Below are 22,068 nucleotides of genomic sequence, written 5' to 3'. Positions count from 1 at the left end.
CACAGGTTTGATCCCTGGTCCAGGAAGATCCCACATGCTGCGGAGCAACTAAGCCCGTGAGCCACAACTACCGAGCCTGTGCGCCACAACTACTGAAGCCCACGTGCCTAGAGCTCGTGCTCCACAACAAGAGAAGCCACTGCAATGAGAAGCCCGTGCACCGCAAAGAAGAGTAGCCCCCACTTGCAGCAACTAGAGAAAGCCTGCGTGCAACAAGGAAGACCCAACGCAGTTAAAAAAAAAAAAAAAAAAAAAAAAAAAAAAGTCTCCTCTGTAAGTAGTAGAACAAAAGCAGGGCTTCCTTAGTGGCGCAGTAGTTAAGAATCCGCCTGCCAATGCAGCGGACACGGGTTCGAGCCCTGGTCTGGGAAGATCCCACATGCCGCCGCGGAGCAACTCAGCCCATGCGTCACAACTACTGAGCCCATGTGCCACAACTACTGAAGCCCATGCGCCTAGAGCCCGGGCTCCGCAACAAGAGAAGCCACCGCAATGAGTAGCCCACACGCCACAACGAAGAGTAGCCCCAGCTCGCCGCAACTAGAGAAAGCCCACACGCAGCAACAAAGACCCAACGCAGCCATAAATAAATAAATCAATAAAATAAATTTATTAAAAAAAAAAGACAACCATATACTCTCTGAACCAAGAGAGTATTAGATTAGAAATCAATAACAATACAACAGTAACAAGATCCCCAAATACAGAGAAGATAAACAACATACTTCTAAATAACCCAAAGAAAAAATCCAACGGGTCAAAGAAGAAATGACAAAGGAAATTATGAAATATTTCATATGAATGATAATAAAAACATATCAAAATCGGAGGGATGCAGCTGAGCAGCGCTTAGAGGTAAATTTATGTTCTAGTCCTACTTATAAAAGAAGGTCTAAAATCAGTGATCTAAACTTTGTAGGAAGCTGGAAAGAGAACAAGTTAAACCCAAAGTAAGCTGAAGGAAGGAAATCATAAGCATGGAAATCAATTTTATATAAAATGATTTTTATATAAAAATAGAGAAAAATCAATAAAGTCAAAAGTTGGATCTTTAAAAAGGTTAATAAAATTGGCAAACCTCTGGCAATACCGATAAAGAAAAAACATAAAGCGTCAACGTAAGGAATGAAAGCGGGACCATAACTGCAGATCCTACTGACGTTCAGACATTAACAACTTGATGCCAGCGTCTGACAACTTGGATGAACTGGACAAAGGTTTTGAAAAATGCGCTTGACAAAACAGACACAAGAAGAAACAGACAACCTAACTAGTCCCATGTGTCAAGCAAATAGATTGACTAAGTAAGAACACTTCAGGCCTACATGGCTTCATCAGTAAATGTGGTTAAAAATTTAAGCAAGAAATACAATCCTACACAAACTCTTTTGGGAAACAGAAGATAAAGGGAGATGTCTGAACTCATGTTATGTGGCTAGCATAACCCTGATGGCAAAACCTCACAAATACACTAAGATTTACACAGCAATATCCATAAACAGAGATGCAAAAATCCTTTACAAAATACTAGCAAAGCAAATCCAGCAATATGTAAAAAGAACAATATATCATAGGCAAGTTGGATTTATCCCATAAATACAAGGTTGTTTTAACACTGAAAAAACAACATAATTCACAATATTAACAGAATTAAAGAAAAAAAAAGATCATCTCAATAAATGTACAAAAAGTACTTAACAAAATTCTAAACCTATTTTTGAAAATACTCTCAGCAAACTAGGAATAAAAAGAAACTTCCTCACTCTGATAAAGGGCATCTATGAAAAACCTACAGCTGGCATCATTCTTTAATGGTGAAACATTAAACCCTCTTCCTGTAAGATCAAGAACAAGGCAAGAATATGTCTGCTCCCACTGTGTCTATTAATCAAACTGTGCAATGAGGCAAGAAGTAGAAATAAAAGCCACAAGTATTTCTGTGAAACTGTCATTATTAACAGATTAATTAATTATGGATATAGAAAACTCTATGGAATCTACAAAAAACCTGCTAGGACTAATGAGTAAATTCTGAATTTGGAAAAGTCACAGGACACAAGGTCATTGTTTCTAAAAAACAAAAAAGCAAACAAAAACAACAAAAATGACTTCTATATACCAGTAACAAATAATTGGAAAATAAAATTTCAATAGCATCAAAAAAATAAAAAATCTAGGATTACAGCCAACAAATCTAGGATTACAGCATCCACACCCACTAAACATATAATAACGGGGGAACTGGATGAGGGGAAAAGAATTCTTTGCACTCACTGTCTTTACATCTTTTCTTTAAATCTAAAATTCATCCGAAGTATTTTAAAGAGGACATTTTGGGGTACACATGGGGAAACCTGAATATGGAGCTATAAATTACCCGGGATACAGAATATTGCTACTTGAGTGTTAACAGTACGGAGGAATGTCAGAGAACTTTCTTGTGAGAGATACATGTTCAAGTAGTTACGGGTGAAGTGTCAGGAAGTCCTGCAGTGTCGTTTCAAATGGTTCAGGGAAAAGTTGTATGCATATATTTTATATGTATCACACAAACATACATATATATGCACATCAGCTATACATGTATACATATATACAACATATATACAGACATAGATGCATTATTTACACATGTACACACACACGCACACACAAACACACACACACAGAGCAAGCAAGAGCATGTAAGAACCAAAGCAAATTCAGCAAAATGTTGACAAATTAACGCTTGGTGACTCATAGGGTATCTGTGTTCACTATATTATCTTTCAACTTGTGAGGACTTGAACTTTTTCAGAATGAACAATACGGAAAAATAAATACCGTTTCAATACAGAAGCATTTCCTTGGAAGTATGACGAAAATTTATCTCAGCAAAAATTTACCTTCTTTCTTTTAGAGGAAGTATACAATCCTGAAATATCTCACTTCACGCTGCAACAAAGTCTTCCCCAAATTCTTCAGCCTAACACTTTGGAGACTGGATAAATCAAAAGTTTCATAGTGAACCATTTTTAAAATTAATGTCATGCTGAAGCCCAGGATTAAAGTCTAAATTGCTACTTAGAAAAATGACGCATTCTAAGTAGGTCAAAAGAAACTAATTCTTATCACTCCTTTTCCTTCCTAAAATGGAAGCTATTCTTTCCTCCCAACAATCCATTTAACTAATATATCCTACAAGTACAAAAATGAAAAGAAAATTAATGCTATACAGGTGAAACAGAAAAAGAAGTAAACAAACATAAACAAAGAAAACACGTTATTGGCCAGATGGCTTTTCTGGCAAATTCTTTAACATTTTAAAATGTAGTGTAAGGGTCACAAATCTCACAAAGGTAGCAATGAAACAGAATATTACAAACGAATCTCATATATACACATAAGCTTCTAGCAAAAGCCTAGCACATAATAATCCATAAATGAATCTCTTCAACCAATACTTTCTACTTTGTCCTAGGCCTGAGGATTCCAAATACAAAAATCTAAAAATAAATATCTAAAATAAAAATGATATCTAGAGACTGAAACAATCCCTACATAAGATTTTGTACATATTAGAGAACCTATATATAAAGTTAATGGAATGGATCACAATGTTTAGCAGGGTGGCTGAAAACAAAACGAATACACAAAAATCTACTACATTCTAAGTATCAACAATAAAATGAAATATTTTAGGATATCATTTACAACACCATCAAAAATATGAAGTACTTGGAATAAATCTAGCACAAGAGAAGAAAGAACTTTATAAAGAAAAATCACAAAGAAGACTTAAATAAATGGAAAGATTCACTGCAATCACAGTCAAAATCCCAGCAGGATTTTCCTTTATGAAACTCGACAAGCTGATTCTAAATTTATACAGAAGTGCGTAAGACCAAGAACAGTGAAGACATAAGTTAAGAAGGGAAATACGGTGCAGGACCCTGCACTGCCTGATATTAAGAGTTGTCCTAAAGCTACAGTAATTCATACAGTGATACTGCAGATGGAGATACAGACAAATAGCCCAGATCTACTTAATAGAAGGAAATCTACTTAAAATAAGGCAAGAAACAAATAAGAGAACGGGTTAATATAAAAGTATACTTACTTGCAGAAAACATATTGGATACTTAGAAAAGCCAAAAAAAACCCAAAAACGAACAAACAAAAAACCCAACACACCCCCAAACCAAAAACCGAAACAAAACTCCGTTACATCAGTAAGAATGTGGTCTCTAGGTCCCTGCAGGACACCTTAGGAAGGTACCTAACAGCCTGATGGGATGGGAAAGACTTTCCAGAACAACTGCCAGCTCAGCTGAACTGAGAAGAGTAAGGAAGGGCTGGGCAGGTGCGGAAGAGGCAGAAGGCCATAAGGCACCTCGGGAATCGCACAGAACGCAAAGATCCGGAGCAGAGCATTCAAGAGCCACCGGCGGCCGGAACAGTAACAAAGGCTAAACCAGAGCGCCCCGTGTGCAGGTGAGGTTAAGACTTGACCCTGAAGGCAATGGAAGTCTGGAAGAGTTTCAGACAAGTCATATAAAGAAATAAGTTCTTTAGAAAGAATGTATTTTACAAGTACATTCGACACAGTGAGGAAAACGGGATTGGAGCAGGGAAGGCTGGAGTTGGGACAAGCTGAACGCTGTCACTGTGATCTCAGTGGCAGGGGCTGGTGGCCTGAACGGAGGCACTAACATGTGAAAAGACAGAAGCTCGTGGACTGGGAAGATGGTGGAGAGCACCTGGCACCAGGCCTTTCTGATGGACAGATGTCAGCTGGGAGAAGTGGCAAGGAGGCCCCAGACTCTGCTCTGGCACTGACGCCAGGGCCATTCCCCCAAACAAGCAGGTTTGGGGTGAGGCAGGTGGTAACACCCACTATCGGTTCTGGACACACTGAATGAGGCACCAGGTGACGATGCCACTGCTTTCGTAATCAGGAAACAAAATCATTGAAAACTTACCTGTTTTTGTCAAATGACGTCCTAGCCAAACGGGACTGCAAAATGGCTGTTATCTTTAAAACAGAATCATTTAAAAAGTAAGGATATAAGGATTTATAAGTGACATATCAATACACGTTCATTCACAATAAAGATACAGATCTTTAGCAACTCTTACCATAGCAGTTTGGTCTCCAAGTTTGTCCAGACAGGATGCTCTGTGAAGCTACGATTATATAAATATACATGAATTTATTTTTTCTCTCAGATGCTTTGAAGATATTTCCTTAGAAACAATGAAACACAACCACCATTCTGTTACTCAGTAACAGGTAAGAATGACTCTGATATATCTATGATTTCTTCCTAATGTATAGTTTTCAAGTTCAACATATTCAAGTAAATCTGTTTCAGATTTATAAAAAAAGGTTATGGTTTTGGTAAGACATATGAGTATGAAATTCTTTTAAAAAAAAGTTTACGCCTCAGTTTGCCAGTGAATGTCTGAGAAAAGCCCTGGCTTACCTGAAGCAATGTCTCCACGACATCTTCCACCTTCCCCGAAACATCCAACTCGAAGACATATTCCATTGTGCCCTAAAAAAGAGGGAGAACCAAGCACGTCAGGACCCATCACTTTACGACATTTGCAGCCCCCTGCTGACCTGTGCAGGGACCTGCCTGGCGTGTCCTCCCTCAGCACACGTGGAATGAGGGCCCCGGGGGAGCAGAGTCTGTTGGATTTAATGCTATATTTACTGTTTCCTTCCTTCTGCTAATTTTGGGCTTAGTTTGCTCTTCTTTTTCTGGTTCCTTGAGGTGTACAGTTAGGTTTTTTAATTTGAGATCTTCAAGGTAAGCGTTTAACACTACACTTCCCTCTTAGGACTGCTTTTGCTGCATCTTTTCAGTTTTGGTATGTTCTGTTTTCGTTTTGATCATCTTGAGGTTTTTTGGTTTTTGTTCTTTTATTTCTTCATTGGATTATAATTGCTTTACAATGTTGTGTTAGTTTCTACTGTACAACAAAGTGAATCAGCTCTATGTATAACTATATCCCCTCCCTCTTGAGTCCCTCAGACGTCTGCTCAGAGAGGGTGGCTTTTCCTAATTCAGAGGTGTCCTTTATAGGAGCACTAGCCCCATCTCCAGGTCTCATAAAAACTCTTCTGCTAGAAGTTATCCCTTTACTGCATACTAAGCTGCAGCATAAAGCATTAATTAAAGCAAAGAATGGTTGGATGTAATGTCTGGTTACAAGTCTTGTGTTCACAGCCCCTCAGAGCTTCTACCCAATCAGCAGCATTTATAAATTATTACTGAGCTCTTAAATAAGGGTATTTTATAGCCTGTAAGTATTTCTCAAACATTTAGAAGAAGTTCTCAGTGATATGCAGTAAATAATCTTTTAAATGATGCACTTTCTGATTTCAACTTTTAACCTAATAATTTAAGCTTCTTTTTTCCCCTAATAGACACACCTATTTTGAAGTTAAAGAGTTAACTGAAATCTCTTAGACTAAAGTCTGTCATTCCCTTGGGAAATGTGGTTATAACTGCTAGGTAACAAGCTTTTAAATACCCATTACATTGAGTTAAAGAAGTTAACAGAGACACAGAATCTTATTGCTCAAAATCACTATGTAAATTGCTGGGGATAAATGAAAAGCTTTACTTACCCTTTCTATTTTATATGGTGCAACAATGTTGTGTTCTTTAATGAAATATACCTGAGAAAGACAAATCAATACTTGTAAAATAAACATTATCATAGTAATGAGTTACTGTTAATTAGGATGTTATGAATCAAATTTAAATCATTGTTACATAATCTGTTTCCAAAAGCACTTGCATTAATATTAGTATGGCTTTAAAGTTCTGAAGTTAAAATAACAAACATTAAATTAAAAAGAGATTCATCAAGGCAACAAGGTAGCAACCACTGCTGGATAAATACAATGTCTAAGATGTCTTACGAATGTCATCACTGTACCAGTAACCAGACAAGTGAAAGAAGCTAATCTAAGGCTGATTTTCTAAGAAATGAGTAAAACAAAGTCACTGTGGTATGAAATCCATTCATCAACCTAAAGAAAACTCTCTTCTCTAGACAGACAGACACACACACACACAAACACACACACACACACTCACTCCTCTTTATTCTATCAGCAAAAGAATATTTGGAAGCAAAACTCTCAAAGCCTAAAGAACCATAACGTATTTCTGAAACACTGTGACCTGGTAAGTAATCAAAAAACACAAAAGTTGTGTTTATTTGGTTGTGTGCTTAACCCAGGAGGCTTAATACTTGAAAGGGTAGCTTGTGTCTAGTCACGCCCTGATGTAAAGCTGATTGAGTTTATTTGATGCAAATCCTCTTATACAAACTATTGAAGGAGGTGAAAGGATCTGGGGGCTTTATTCCTAAGTTTATTAAAATTATACTAAAATGTATATTTTTATAATGGAAACCATACTTTCAACTGAAAAAGTACCTACTCCTTTCAAGATATGGACTTTCTAGAATACAGCGACAGTGCAGAATGATACTCTAGAAATAATGAGAATACAGGTGTGGACCAGAATCATCAATAGTGGGGCTCCTTCCCCAAACAGATGGCCATAGCTGCTTTCATATCTGCCAGTCAAAACAACATGAAGTCAAAGATAGCCTCTGAAACGTTTTCTTCCCTAAAATTATTAGAATCATGGAAGGCAGACTTAGAAAATCACCTAATCCGGTATCTCCCAGGCTTCATAAAACAATTTTCAATATGCATTAAAAGAGCCATAAACAAGAGGGCTAAGCGCTCCAAAAACCACCGGAGGCTGGCCCTTGAGAAGCTCAACCCTTCGCGTCCAGTCCTAGCGTAAAGAAATCTCTGCATCTTTGTTTCCCACAGCTTTTCCCATGCTTGCTCGATCACAGAGTGATACTTTTCTTTGGATCCGCAGAGAGTGGAGCCAACGCTGACCTCCTCTACCTTTTCATTTTCAAGGTGAAGAAGGTGAGATTCACAGCAAAAAGGCAGTGGTAATGAGCTCTGCTCCTCTCTCATCTATAATTTTTTAAAAATCTACAGATGAATTAAGTACAGCTAACCCTTGAACAACATGGGTTTGAACTGCATGGGTCCACTTACATGTGGATTGTTTTCAGTAAATATACTGGAAAGGTATGTGGAGATTTGGGACAATGTGAAAGAAGATGAACTGCGTAGCCTAGAAATATCAGAAAAATTAGGAAATTGTTATGTCATGAGTGCATAAAATATATGTAGATACGAGTCTATCATATCATTTACAACCATAAAACATACAAAAATCAATTATAAAAAAAAAAATTATAAAAAGTTAAAACTTATCAAAACTTATGTACACACTAACAGACCGTACATGGATGGCTCCAATCTTAGTCGAGAGAAATGTAAATAACTATAAAGATGCAGTGTGAAATCACAGCTGCATACGTTCACCGTAGTTCACACTGTAACCACGGTCATAACTTCACAGCCGCCTCCTGTCATACTGCGCTGAGGTCAAGGGTTGAGAGCAACCTCAGAAGGCCGCGGGACGCCGTTCATCTCCGCGTAAGCAGCAGTGAATCGGGCATCGCAGTAAAAAGTGATCCCTCCTGGCTCTTGTGCATTTTTCATCGTGTTTAGTGTAGGTGGTAAACCGGGAATAACACCATGGGACCCACACGAAGTGCCACTAGTGACGCTGGCAGTGCTCCCGAGAAGCAAAGTCATGACATTATGAGAAAAAGTTGAATTACTTGATATGTGTACCATTGATTGAGGTGAGGTCAGCAGCTGCGGTTGCCACCATTTCAAGATAAATGAATCCCGTGTAAACACCATTGTAAAAAGGAAAAGGAAATTCATGAAGCCAGCAGGCAGCTACCCAGCAGGCGGGAGAACCTGGCACTTTTTGTGAACTACCTTTTTATCACGTATTGAAAATGCAGCTTTTATGTGGGTGCAGGGTTGCTGCGTGATGGCTAATATGAAGTCATCATATGACAACTTAAAGCAAAAGGAAGGTGAAGGATCTCAAGCCAGAAAATTTAATGTCAGCAAAGGACAGTTTGATAATTTTGGAAAGAGATTTTGCTTTGAAAGTGTCAAGATAACAGGAGAAGCAGCTTCTGCCAACCAGGAGGCAGCAGACGAGCTCCCAGACACCATTAAGAAAATCACCTCCTGTGCTTCCCGGGTGCGCGTCCAGAGCCTGTGCTCCGCAACGGGAGAGGCCACAGCAGTGAGAGGCCCGCGTACCGCAAAAAAAAAAAAAAAGAAAGAAAAAAAGAAAATCACTGAGGAGAAAGGATATCTGCCTGATCAGGTTTGAATGCAGGTGAAAGTGCCCTCTTCTGAGAAGAGAAAAAAAAAAAGCCCACAGAGGACGTTCATTAATAAGGAAGAGACACGAGGACCAGGATTTAAGGCAGGAAGGGATAGGCTAATTCTGCTGTTTTGTGCAAACGCAACGGGGTCGATGACCAGGGCTGCCCTGATCTATAAAGCTGCTGACCCCAGCCTTGACGGGAAGACCGAACCCCAGCCGCCAGTCTTTGGGCTGGACAACAAGAAGGTCTGGACAACAAGAACCCTTTTTCTGGATTGGTTCCATCGATGCTTTGTCCCTGAAGTCAGGAAGTATTCTGCCAGTACGGGACTGCCCTTGAATGTTCTTTTAACTGGACAATACCCCTGGCCACCTAGAACCCCATGAGTTCAACACCAAAGATGTCAAAGTGGTCTACTTGCCCCCAAACCCAGCCTCTCTAATTCAGCCTCTCGATCAGGGGTCATAAGAACCTTTAAGGTTCATTGTTCAACACCAAAGATGTCAAAGTGGTCTACTTGCCCCCAAACCCAGCCTCTCTAATTCAGCCTCTCAATCAGGGGTCATAAGGAACCTTTAAGGCTCATTACATATGGTACTCTGTGCAAAGGACTGTCAACGCTGTGGAAGAGAACATCAGGAGAGTCTGGAAGCATTACACCATTGAAGATGCCATGGTTGTTATAGAAAAAGCCATGAAAGCCATCAAGCCAAAAACAATACATTCCTGCTGGAGAAAACTGTGTCCAGGTGCTGTGCGGGGCTTGACGGGATTTACAACAGAGCCTATCCAGGAAACCATGAGACAGATTATGGATATGGCAAAAAGAGGTAGGGGGCTGAAACGTTTCAGGATACGGATCTTGGAGAAATTCAAGAACGAACGGACACCACACCCGGGGAATTAACAGAAGATAACCAGATGGAGAAGAGAGCTTCCAAACCAGCGCCCGATGACGAGGAAGACGACGTAGAAGAAGCAGTGCCAGGAAACAAACTGCCATGAGACCACCTAGCAGAAGGCTCTGATTTTTGAGACTGCTTTTTGACTTCTTTTATGACATGGACCCTTCTATGACACAGGCACTGAAACTAAAGCAAACGGTGGAAGAAGGATTGGTACCGTATAGCAACATTTTTAGATAAATAAAAAAGCAGAAAAGTCAGCCAGAAATCATGATGTATTTCCGTTAAGTTAAACTGAATGTGTCTGCCTCTCCTGCCCCCACCCCGTCCCCCCTCCAACTCTGCCACCTGAGACAGCAAGACCAACCCCCCTCCTCCTCCTCCTGTCGTCTGTGAAGACAGACGACAGGAATGAAGACCTCTGTGATGCTCCACTTCCACCTAATGACTAGTAAACAATCATCCTGCCGTGCAGTTAATAAACTCACCTGTTGTGTGTGTGTCTTCGTGTGAATATCTAATAACCGTGTGGAAGAAGTGTATGATACATTTCTGTGTTCATCATTGTCATCATCACCTAAGTATTCATAGTGTAGAACATCGTGTGCGAGACTTGTACTGAAGTGGACAGCCTATCCTTGCATGGGCATACGGGGAGTGATTTTAATATAAGATTAATCATGTGTTAGTTTTCTGGTTTCATAACTTTGCTTTCAAAGAATTACATTACGGTTCAGATGTCTCTTTCTCTATCATCTCTATCATCACGGGTTTAAAAAAAAAATGTAATCATGTTTGGGGCTTCCCTGGTGGCACAGTGGTTAAGAATCTGCCTGCCAATGCAGGGGACACAGGTTCTCTAATAACCGTGTGGAAGAAGTGTATGATACATTTCTGTGTTCATCATTGTCATCATCACCTAAGTATTCATAGTGTAGAACATCGTGTGCGAGACTTGTACTGAAGTGGACAGCCTATCCTTGCATGGGCATACGGGGAGTGATTTTAATATAAGATTAATCATGTGTTAGTTTTCTGGTTTCATAACTTTGCTTTCAAAGAATTACATTACGGTTCAGATGTCTCTTTCTCTATCATCTCTATCATCACAGGTTTAAAAAAAAAAATGTAATCATGTTTGGGGCTTCCCTGGTGGCACAGTGGTTAAGAATCCGCCTGCCAATGCAGGGGACACAGGTTCGAGCCCTGGTCTGGGAAGATCCTACATGCCGCGGAGCAACTAAGCCCGTGCACCACAGCTACTGAGCCTGTGCTCTAGAGCCCACGAGCCACAACTACTGAAGCCCGCGCGCCACAACTACTGAAGCCCGCGCGCCACAACTACTGAAGCCCGCGCGCCTAGAGCCCGTGCTCTGCAACGAGAAGCCACTGCAATGAGAAGCCCGCACACCGCAACGAAGAGCAGCCCCCGCTCGCTGCAACGAAGACCCAACACAGCCAAAAATAAATAAATAAAATAAATTTTTTTTAAAAATTTGAAAAATAAAGTAACCACGTTTCCCATACTGAATTATCAATCTGATACAACACTGTGTGCCAGAACACTTTTATAACAATTCACTCAACAGTGTACAGGCTGGGCTACTGGGAAGCAATTGTACTGATGACAGGCTACAATAAAGCAATCATCCTGCTGCTTCTTCATTATCAGCGCATGAATCATCTTGTGAATAACACGTTTCTTTTTCACATTACCTTTTCATTTTTGATGTCTAATGTTAGTGACACATCTAACATCTACAGTGTTTTGTATCACATTAAGACAATATTGACGTAGGTACTGACAGACATGATTCATCTTATAAACAGATGACAAGCTTACAGTACGGATAAGTACAGTACATACTGCAAATGCATTTTCTCTTCCTTATGATTTTCTTAATAACATTTTCTTTTCTCTAACTTATTGTAAGAATACAGTATATAATACATATAAGATACAAAATATGTGTTATCAACTGTCTATGTCATCGGTAAGGCAACAGTAGGCTATTCGTAGTAAGTCTGGGGGGGAGTCAAAAGTTATACCTAAATTTTCACCTGTTAGTGTGTGTGGGCACGGGGGTCAGTGCCCCAAACTCCCACTTTGTTCAAGGGTCAGTTGTGTATGACAGGAGAAAAAACGTGTCATTTATCTCCGTATTGCCAGTGTTCACACAGTACCGGATGCACAAATCTATACTGAGTAAACGTGAAATGAAGAAAAGGTCATGACCCCAAGCATTATACTATAATTAGACAAGGCTACACATCCTGAGCCGTGGCCTTGGTTGTCACCATGAGTCCATCTGAGCTCACTGAAGCGGGGGGAGCTGGCCTCCCACCTTCCAACTGCAGTCCTTTATCTCAACGCTCACACACTGTCAGGACTCGTCAGGACGGACCCACAGCCTGCAGGCACCGCACGCTTAATGAACATTAAGGAGTGCATCAGGGATCACATCTTTGAAAACATATACTTCTCAATGACTAAATTTAAAAGAATTTAAACATCATTCCCTGTGGTCTTCATTTGAGATTTCTACAAATAATTTCATTGTGCTTAAAAAAAAATATGTATATATATACACACACACACACACGTACGTATTTATTCATTTAAATGTTCATTCAGGTTAGAAAAAAATGTTTACTAGGTGCTTCTTACCTGACTGAAAATGAGCGAGATCCCCCCGGATACTGCCCTAAAATGCAGATAAAAGTTATTAAATATATGTAATTTTTTGGTAGAAGTAAAATTACAGTTGTGACAATGACGTACTTTGTGAAGTGTCTATTGGCTCCATTTTCTCCATGTTTTCCTATTTTTATACAATCTCTCAAAGGAATCTGGATAAAATTGAGAGAGAAATATTATAAAAATAAGCCAAGGTGAAATATATACAAAAAATAGGACCGTTTCTGTTCACATTTAAAATGCATTTACCTTAATGATGGGTTGGGATATTGCATCCGGTTCAAAAATAACTGATTTTGAACATATTTTTAAGGAGCCTCTGATTTTCCTAGAGATGAAAGTACAAAAGGTTATTATTAATGAACGTAACAAAAGTCACAAAAGAATCATAATACATTTTAACTAGAATGTAGATGAGTAAAGTATCAACTAATAAAAGATCAACAAAGAGAAGGGTATGAAAGGTTGGAAAATATTGCAAAAATATTTTCCTCATCTCCCCCTCCCTAGAGGTTAAGGAATCTGCACGTGTTGTAATACGGTCTCACTGGTTGAGCACTGTCGCATGTATTTTAATCGCATTACTTCATCTGGTCCTCACAACTACTGTGAAAGGGAAACAGTTTTCTGATCCTTAAGAAACGCTGATTCCATCCTGTCTGTGGTAAATTCTTTTGACTTTTTTATTTATTTATTTTTTTTGTGGTACGCGGGCCTCTCACCGCCATGGCCTCTCCCGTTGCGGAGCACAGGCTCCGGACGCGCAGGCTCAGCGGCCACGGCTCACGGGCCCAGCCGCTCCGCGGCACGTGGGATCTTCCCGGACCGGGGCACGAACCCGCGTCCCCTGCATCGGCAGGCGGACTCTCAACCACTGCGCCACCAGGGGAGCCCTCTTTTGACTTTTAATTTCCTATATCTTAAAGAACTATTCAGAAAGCAATACTAAGTATCTAACGTTGATTAGGTAGGGGATTTTTTGTTTTCTTATTTATAATCATGCAAGAATAACACGAGTTTGAATTTAGAACACAAAACGCTTTTACCGGTGATTCTGGGGTACATAGGAATTCCGGGAAAGACTGGTTCTATGATAAGCAATTTTAAAGACTATCTGCCTACTATACTATAATATCAAATAAATCAGTTATCGGCTTCACCATTTTCCTCCTTTCTTGGGACATTTATAAGACTCCAGTGAGTTTTGGGAAACAGCCTGCCTGAGCATGTTAGAGTCCAATGTGCCTCAACTGCCTGAAGCCAATAAAAATCTACACACTTGATTGTCTTTTATTGACTGGATGACTTTTATCAATTGATCAAACCAAGGCAATAACTTATGTAATCAAAACACAGGTTAAGAAATGCTGGAACATCATCTTATAAAAAAAAAATCACCTTAAGATTAGTTTCAAGAGTACATTTTATCTACAAGTGAAGCTCTAAGGATCTTATGTTTTTTAAAATCTCTTGTATGACATCTGTACATTTTCTCCAGTCACTCCTCAGTGTCCTAGTGAACGCTTCTTACTCTGGCCATTCCAGGGTCTCTTAACTGAAGCAATTATTTTACTTATACTCTAGAAAGACCAACCTGCTCTTCCTGCTTCTGTACACTGCCCCCCACACCGGCCGAGTCAATTCTTCTTCTATCAAAGAAATCTCACATCCTTCCTGGCTTACAAATATGCTAATGGCGTTCTAAACCACAGGATAAAGTCCCATCACAATCTGAGAAAGGCCTACCTCTGTGTACGTAGATAATATGTACCCAGTGGACAAGAAGGCTCGTCATGCTGAAGGTCATGATTTAGCCTGCAATTCTTCTTCCTCAAAAGCTCTTAAATTTTGATTTTATATCATTTCTTTCCAAGCTGTTATCTGCATTTACCTTTCCTAACACCCTAAATTACCTAATACTAACTTAAGTACTTTTATGGCAATTGCTAAACAAATACAAATAGAATAGAAAATTCCCAAGTATCAATCACCTAGTTTCTGCAGTTGTTAACATGCAGTCATTCTTGTTTTGTGTACAACACCTCAGAACCCTGGTGGATTTTAGATAAATTCCCAGACATCCTATACTTCATTTATATATACTTTAACATAAATCTCTGAAGATAAACTCTTTCAATAAATGACCTATCATTGTCGCACCTAAAAAAATTAATAATTCCTTAATGTCATCAAGGATACAGCCAGGATTCAAATTTTTCTATTTCATAAGTGTGTTCTTATAGTTGGTTTGTTCAAATTGGAACACAAAGTCCATATTACATTTAGTTGACATGTCTCTCTGTATCTCTTAATCTCAGGCAACTTTCATTTTCCCACATTACAAACTTCGCTAAACGCATCTCTGTGGTGTTCCTCTATCCCATTTCCTTTATATAACTGGTAAGATTAAAAGACTTGACCAGCTGGGGTTTGATTTTCTGGTAAGGGTTCGTCAGAGGCCGTGCACATGTACTTCCCTCATATCAGGAGGCTGCAGTGGGTTCAGGTAATGCCTATCTTGATACGTGCATTAAAAAATTTCTCAGCAGCTTTTCATCTGCCGGTTTAGCAGCCATTGAAGATTCTGTCTACATCAGAGGTTGGCAAACTTCTTCTATAAAGAGCCAGATAGTAAATATTTTCGACTTTGCAGGCCATTTGGTCTCTGTCACTATTCAGTTCTACTTCCGTGTTGCAGGAAAGCAACCACACACAATATGTAAACAAGTGGGTGTTCCAATAAAACTTTATTTACAAAAACAAGTAGCAGGCCAGAACTGACCATAGTCTGTCGACCCCTGATATAGATCCATTATTCACTAGGGGCTGAAATTTTTAACATTCCCTCTGTGTTTATTATCTAGAATTCATCAACAAAGAGCAGCTTTAATTATCTGTGATTTGGTTACCCTAAAGTACAATTTGTGCAAGGAAAGCAGGAAAAATGCTTGATTCTTTTATGTTTATCAAATTTTAGAAAAATGAATTGGTGTCCTAGTATCCTTCAAAGGTAACTGATATACATATATATACACACACACATATGAAATAATATATTTATATTACATATGTCATTATGAACTCATGGATTTGAGCCCTTCTGATACATTTCAATCCAGTGCCCTGATTATGCTTTTTTGGTGTTCAATCTGTCCCATTTTTTGCCCAGCTCTTCAGGGTGGCCTTGTGCCCTTTTAATTCACATGCAGTCATTTTTGATACCTTCCTTACTTGCCAGTCTGACAAGATGGTCCAGGCTCACCTCCCACATTTCCTCCCCTGACTTAGACTCAGGCACTTCTCCAAAGAGCCCTCGTTCCTTTTAGCGGAGAGTAGCATTCAGAGTAGCTCACTGCTACTGAGTTCTAACTAGGCCTTTTCAGAGATCCGAAAATCTTCCTTACCTTTCATACCGACTGCCCTTGTGCTGAACATGATTAGCTGTATGCTGTTCAAAGTAGTACTCCTCCAAGTTAAGCAGGAGCAAGGAAAATCTAAATTTGGAAAAAAAAAACAAAAACAAAAACACAACTGCATGTTTATTTTTTTTAAGCAAAAGAAAGAATATTTCAAGCATGTGTTCCCAAAGTGCTTTTCCATCCATTACATCAACACTTATTAAGTGTATATTATAGGCCAGGCACTCTTCTCTATCAAGACAGACCTGCCCAGCTATGCCAAAAATAAAATAAGTAAAATTGTTTACCAGGTGGATTTATTATTCCTTTACAGAAACTCCAAATTTCATGAACTAAAACCATGTGTAAAACAGATAGCTGGTGGGAACCTGCTCTGTGATGACCTAGATGGGTGGGTGGGGGATGGGAGGGAGGTCCAAGAGGGAGGGGATGTATGTATAGTACAGCTGATTCACTTCACTGTACAGCAGAAACTGACACACCCTTGTAAAGCAATTATACTCCAATCAAACAACAGCAACAACAAAACTGTTGCCTGAACAGAGCTCAGAGCTTTCCCACCTACAGAGCGCTCATCCTTTGCTCCCCATGACTACACACGAGGCTTCCCCACCCCCTCCTCCCACCACACACCATTCTGCACTGTCATGGCTCGTGGGCGGGTGAGTTTCTTTTGCTACTCCCACAAGACCAGTGCCTCTGAGAGGCAGATCTTTAGATATTCCTGTTACAACCAATCTAAGGCTTTGTACACAACAGGTATTTAACAGATAAAACAAGTAAGCTGAACCAAATGGGAATGAAGATCAGTTCTTTTTAAAGCTTTAAGTGCTATAAACTTTTAAAAACAAAATAAAGTAACAGAAAAAGTATTAATTTAGTTGCATGGCCACAGAAACAAATATATGGCAAAGAACTGAAAACAACTGTTTTGTTTGTTTTGTGGTAAGGACCAGGAAACATCAACGGCGTCCAGAGTTACGGGGAGAAGTTTTCATGAAAAGCGTGGTACTTGAGATGCGTCTTGAAGTTCCGGTGTATTAGAGGAAGACATCTAGATTAAATACGGCAGAATAAACATAAATGTTTATTTCTGCTCCCTCTAGAAAAACACTACAATGTGAACAAAAATATTTTTTAAATAGTAACCCCTCCCCCCCAAAAATAGTAAAACCCACAGACTAAAGGAAATTGGAGAGACATAAAAGCAGATGAGAGATACCAGTAAATTTGTGAGACACGGAAAACAGATGGGAGGAATCAGCAGTGATTAGAAGCCAGAAGAGCAGATGCCTCCAGAAAAGGGACCAACCAGGAGAAAACCAAAAGTTCCACAACTGCAGGTATCAGGTACCAGGAAGGTAGGGATGAAGCCTAGGGGGATGGTTGAAAGTCCAAATGAGGCCAGCAGCCAAGATTCCTCCCCTGATGGTTCTCCCTACACATGGTGTTTCAATACCAAAATTAAACAAGAGACTCCAAACTAGGCATCAAGCACAGTGGAGAGCAGCACTATTGCATGAAAAGACAGTGATTAAACAGAAAGCAGGAAGACATATGACACTCCAAGCAGCAGACTGTGGGTTATTTTTGGAAAAAACTAAATAGCCCTAGAGAAAAGACCTGTGGATACTAACATTTCAAAGAACCTTCTACAACATCATCCCACAGTGAAGCCCAACAGAAGAGGCCTACCCACAGTGACACAGAATTACATGCTTCACCCTTAAATATGAATGGACACCCCAAGATCACCAGCCTCTAATGTGAAAGAACTAGACCAAACAAGCAGAAGAACACAGCTTGAAGGACTGGAGACAATGAACAGGAGAAAAGGTCAAAAGACTATAATTAATATCCTTACAAAGAAGAAATTATATCCATGAAACAAGATACTGCTTGCTTTAAAACAACCAACAGAAAAATAACTCAAATTAAAAACGATGACAGCAGGAACTAGCTTTACCGTCAAAACAGGCAATTTTTATTGGCCTGTTCTACATTTTAAAATCCATGAACAAGAATTAATCATAGGCTAGAAAAAAAAAAGAATTAATTATAGGCTAAACTGCCAGAGCTCAATGTAAAATGCTCACTATTAATACTTATTCTGAATTTCAGTGTAACCACCAAAGTTCAGATTGGTAGGAGCGTCCTTTGATGCCTGAGATAACTTCCAAGAAGGTATAAATCAGAGAGATACTAAGTACCTTGGCCCTTACTTTTAGCTTGTATATTAATAAGTTGAAACCTTTCGCTTGGGCTGGAGCTATGCAACCCTCTCTCCTCCTTCTTCCTCTCCCCACTCCTCCTCTTAGAGAGAGGGTAAAATAAGTATTCGTCAATAAGACAATGGCATAATTTTGTTGCTATAAAAATAGCCTTCATAGACAACCAGCTCTTCCATATAATTTTTAAGATATAATCCTATCTTTAATACTGTTAAAAAGTCCATACCAGCCAAAGCCACCTACAGATCCAATGTAATCCCTACTCAAAATCTCAATGGCATTTACTGCAAAAATAGAAAAAAAAATCCTAAAATTCATACAGAATCAGAAAGTCAAAACAATCAATGAAAAACAAAACTGGAAGCCTCACAGTTCCTATATCAAAAGATATTACAAAACTACAGTATTAAAACAGTGTGGTACTAGCATAAAGACAGACATACAGACCGAAGAAACAGAATGGAGAGCTCAGAATTAAACTCTCATAACTCTGGATCTTTTTGACAAGAGATTCAAAGCCACACAATGGGGAAAGGACAGTCTCTTCAACAAATGATGTTAGGAAATCTGGATATTCACATGCAAAAGAATGATGTTGAACCCTTCATACTATATATAAAAATTAACTCACAATGGACTAAAGACCTAATTTTAATACCAGAAACTATAAAAATCCCAGAAGAAAAATAAGGTGAAAGCTTCATGACACTGGATTTGGCAATGATTTCTTGGATATGACACCAAAAGCACAGGCAACAAAAGCAAAAATAGATAAATGTGACTACATCAGATTTCAAAACTTCTATGCAGCAAAGAAAACAGTCAACAAACTGAGAATGCAACCTATAAAAATGAAAATATTTGCAAACCATATCTGATAAGGAGTTAATATCTAGAATATATAAAGGACTCCTACAACTACTCAGCAACAACAAAAATTAACCCAATTAAAAAATGGGCAAAGGACTTGAATAGGCACTTCTCCAGAGAAGAAGATATGCACATGGCCAGAAAGTGTATGAAAAAGACACTGAACATCACTAATCATCAGGAAAATGCAAATCAAAACCTCATATACTATTAAAAAATAACAAATATTGGCGAGGATGTGAAGAAATTGCAGGTGGAATTGTAAAATGATGCAGCTGCTATGGAAAACAGTATAGAGGTGCCTCAAAAAATTAAGACTAGAACTACCAGATTCAGGTTCCGTCCGGTAGGCAGATGACCTCTATCCTCCGTCATAGCCTCACGGATTCACGTATCTCTCATTACCTGCTTCTTTAGCTATTCTTTTTAGCCCTTTCAAGTCATCTAATTGCTCCAGCAACCAGGCCATTTTTATTGACTCTTGCTCATTAAAAGGCTTGGCTTCCAATGCTCCATGCCTAGAGCCAGAATCAAAACTACAGTGAGGTATCACCTCACACCAGTCAGAGTGGCCATCATCAAAAAGTCCACAAACAATAAATACTGGAAGAGGGTGTAGAGAAAAGGGAACCCTCCTACACTGTTGGTGAGAATGTAAACTGGTATAGCCACTATGGAAAACAGTATGGAGGTTCCCTAAAAAAACTAAAAATAGAACTACCATATGATCCAGCAATCTCACTCCTGGGCATATATCCGGAGAAAACCATAATTTGTTGTTTTTCTTTTTTAAAAAAATAAATTTATTTATTTATTTATTTATTTTTGGCTGCGTTGGGTCTTCGTTGCTGCGCGCGGGTGTTCTCTAGCTGCGGCGAGCGGGGGCTACTCTTCGTTGCGGTGCGCCGGCTTCTCATTGCAGTGGCTTCTCTTGTTGCGGAGCGCGGGCTCTAGGCTCGCGGGCTTCAGTAGTTGTTGCATGCGGGCTCAGTAGTTGTGGCTCGTGGGCTCTAGAGCACAGGCTCAGTAGTTGTGGCGCACGGGCTTAGTTGCTCTACAGCATGTGGGATCTTCCCGGACCAGGGCTCGAACCCGTGTCCCCTGCATTGGCAGGTGGATTCTTAACTGCTGCACCACCAGGGAAGTCCCGAAAACCATAATTTGAAAAGATACATACAACCCCAATGTTCACTGCAGCACTATTTACAATAGCCAAGACATGGAAGCAATCTAAATGTCCATTGACAGAGGAGTGGATAAAGATAATGAGGTACATATATACAATGGAATGTTACTTGGCCATAAAAAAGAATGAAATAATGTCATTTGCAGCAACATGGATGGACCCAGAGATTATCATACTCAGTGAAGTAAGTCAGAGAAAGACATATCATATATCACTCATATGTGGAATCTAATTTTTTTAATGATATAAATGAACTTATTTACAAAACACAAACAGACTCACAGATTTTGAAAACAACCTTATGGTTACCAAAGGGGAAAGGCTGGCGGGGAGGGATAAATCAGGAGCTTGGGATTAACATATACACACTACTATACAGAAAATAGATAACCAACAAGGAACTACTATACAGCACAGGGAACTCTACTCAATATTCTGTAATAACCTATATGGGAAAAGAATCTGAAAAGGAATGAATATATCTTTATGTATAACTGAATCACTTAGATGTACACGTGAAACTAATACAACATTGTAAATCAACTATACGCCAATAAAATTTTTAAAATAAAATAAAAATAGAAGGCACTTCCCTGGTGATCCGGTGGTTAAAACTCCGCGTTCCAAATGCAGGGGGGCCGGGTTCGATCCCTTGTCAGGGAACTAGATCCCGCATGCCACAACTAAAGATCCTGCATGCCACAACGAAGACCCAGTGCAGCCAAATAAATAAATATTTTTTAAAATAAATAAATAAATAAAAATAGAACTACCATGTGACCCAAAAGTCCCACTTACAAATATATATCCAAAAGAACTGAAAACATTCTATCAAAGAGATGTTTGCATATCCATGTTCACGGTAGCATTATTCACAATAGCCAAGAGGTAGAAGCAACTTCAATACCCGTTGATAGAACTACCATGTGACCCAAAAGTCCCACTTACAAATATATATCCAAAAGAACTGAAAACATTCTATCAAAGAGATGTTGGATGGATAGAGATGGATAGATGGATAAAGAAAATGTGGCATATACACAGAATGGAATATTAGCCTTAAAAAAAGAAGGAAAACCTGTCACATGCTACAACACACATGAACCTTGAAGGCATTACTCTAGGTGAAATAGGTCAGTCACAAAAAGACAAACACCACATCATTCCACTTACATGAAGTATCTAAAGTAGTTAAACTCTTACTAAGAGAAAAGAGAATGGTGGTTGCCGGGGGCTGGGGGGAGGCAGAAAGGCGAGTTTTTCAGTGGGGACAGAGGTTCAGTTTTGCAAGATGAAAAGGTTCTAGAGATCTGTCTGTCGCACAACAATGTGAACATACGTAACACTACTGCACCGTGACTTAAAAATGGCTAAAATAGTAAAAATCTTAGGTGTGTGCTTTTTTAAGTTGTTTTTGGATTTCTCAAAATTTTAAGTATCTTATGTGTTTTTTATGCCAATAAAA

The 22,068-nt window shown here is 39.2% G+C and overlaps 1 protein-coding gene across 12 annotated transcripts in view; it reads right to left on the bottom strand.

Moving 5' to 3' along the window:
• The window catches only part of NSMAF (neutral sphingomyelinase activation associated factor), a 68,732-nt gene that overhangs the window by 34,053 nt on the left and 12,611 nt on the right, over positions 1–22,068 (bottom strand). For all 12 annotated transcript variants that reach the window (XM_055091205.1, XM_028500215.2, XM_028500218.2 and 9 more), the window contains 8 exons: positions 16,302–16,391; positions 13,147–13,225; positions 12,982–13,049; positions 12,868–12,904; positions 6,620–6,670; positions 5,466–5,537; positions 5,119–5,166; positions 4,962–5,014 (listed from right to left, as the gene is read on the bottom strand). In XM_055091205.1, coding sequence (XP_054947180.1) covers positions 4,962–5,014; positions 5,119–5,166; positions 5,466–5,537; positions 6,620–6,670; positions 12,868–12,904; positions 12,982–13,049; positions 13,147–13,225; positions 16,302–16,391 — 498 coding nt within the window. The remainder of the gene's footprint in view (positions 1–4,961; positions 5,015–5,118; positions 5,167–5,465; positions 5,538–6,619; positions 6,671–12,867; positions 12,905–12,981; positions 13,050–13,146; positions 13,226–16,301; positions 16,392–22,068) is intronic.

This window comes from Physeter macrocephalus, chromosome 15 (assembly GCF_002837175.3).
Source record: "Physeter macrocephalus isolate SW-GA chromosome 15, ASM283717v5, whole genome shotgun sequence".
NCBI classification, from domain to species: domain Eukaryota; kingdom Metazoa; phylum Chordata; class Mammalia; order Artiodactyla; family Physeteridae; genus Physeter; species Physeter macrocephalus.
The sequence above is the reverse complement of the archived record's forward strand: the minus strand, read 5'-3'. Positions and strand labels throughout refer to the sequence as shown.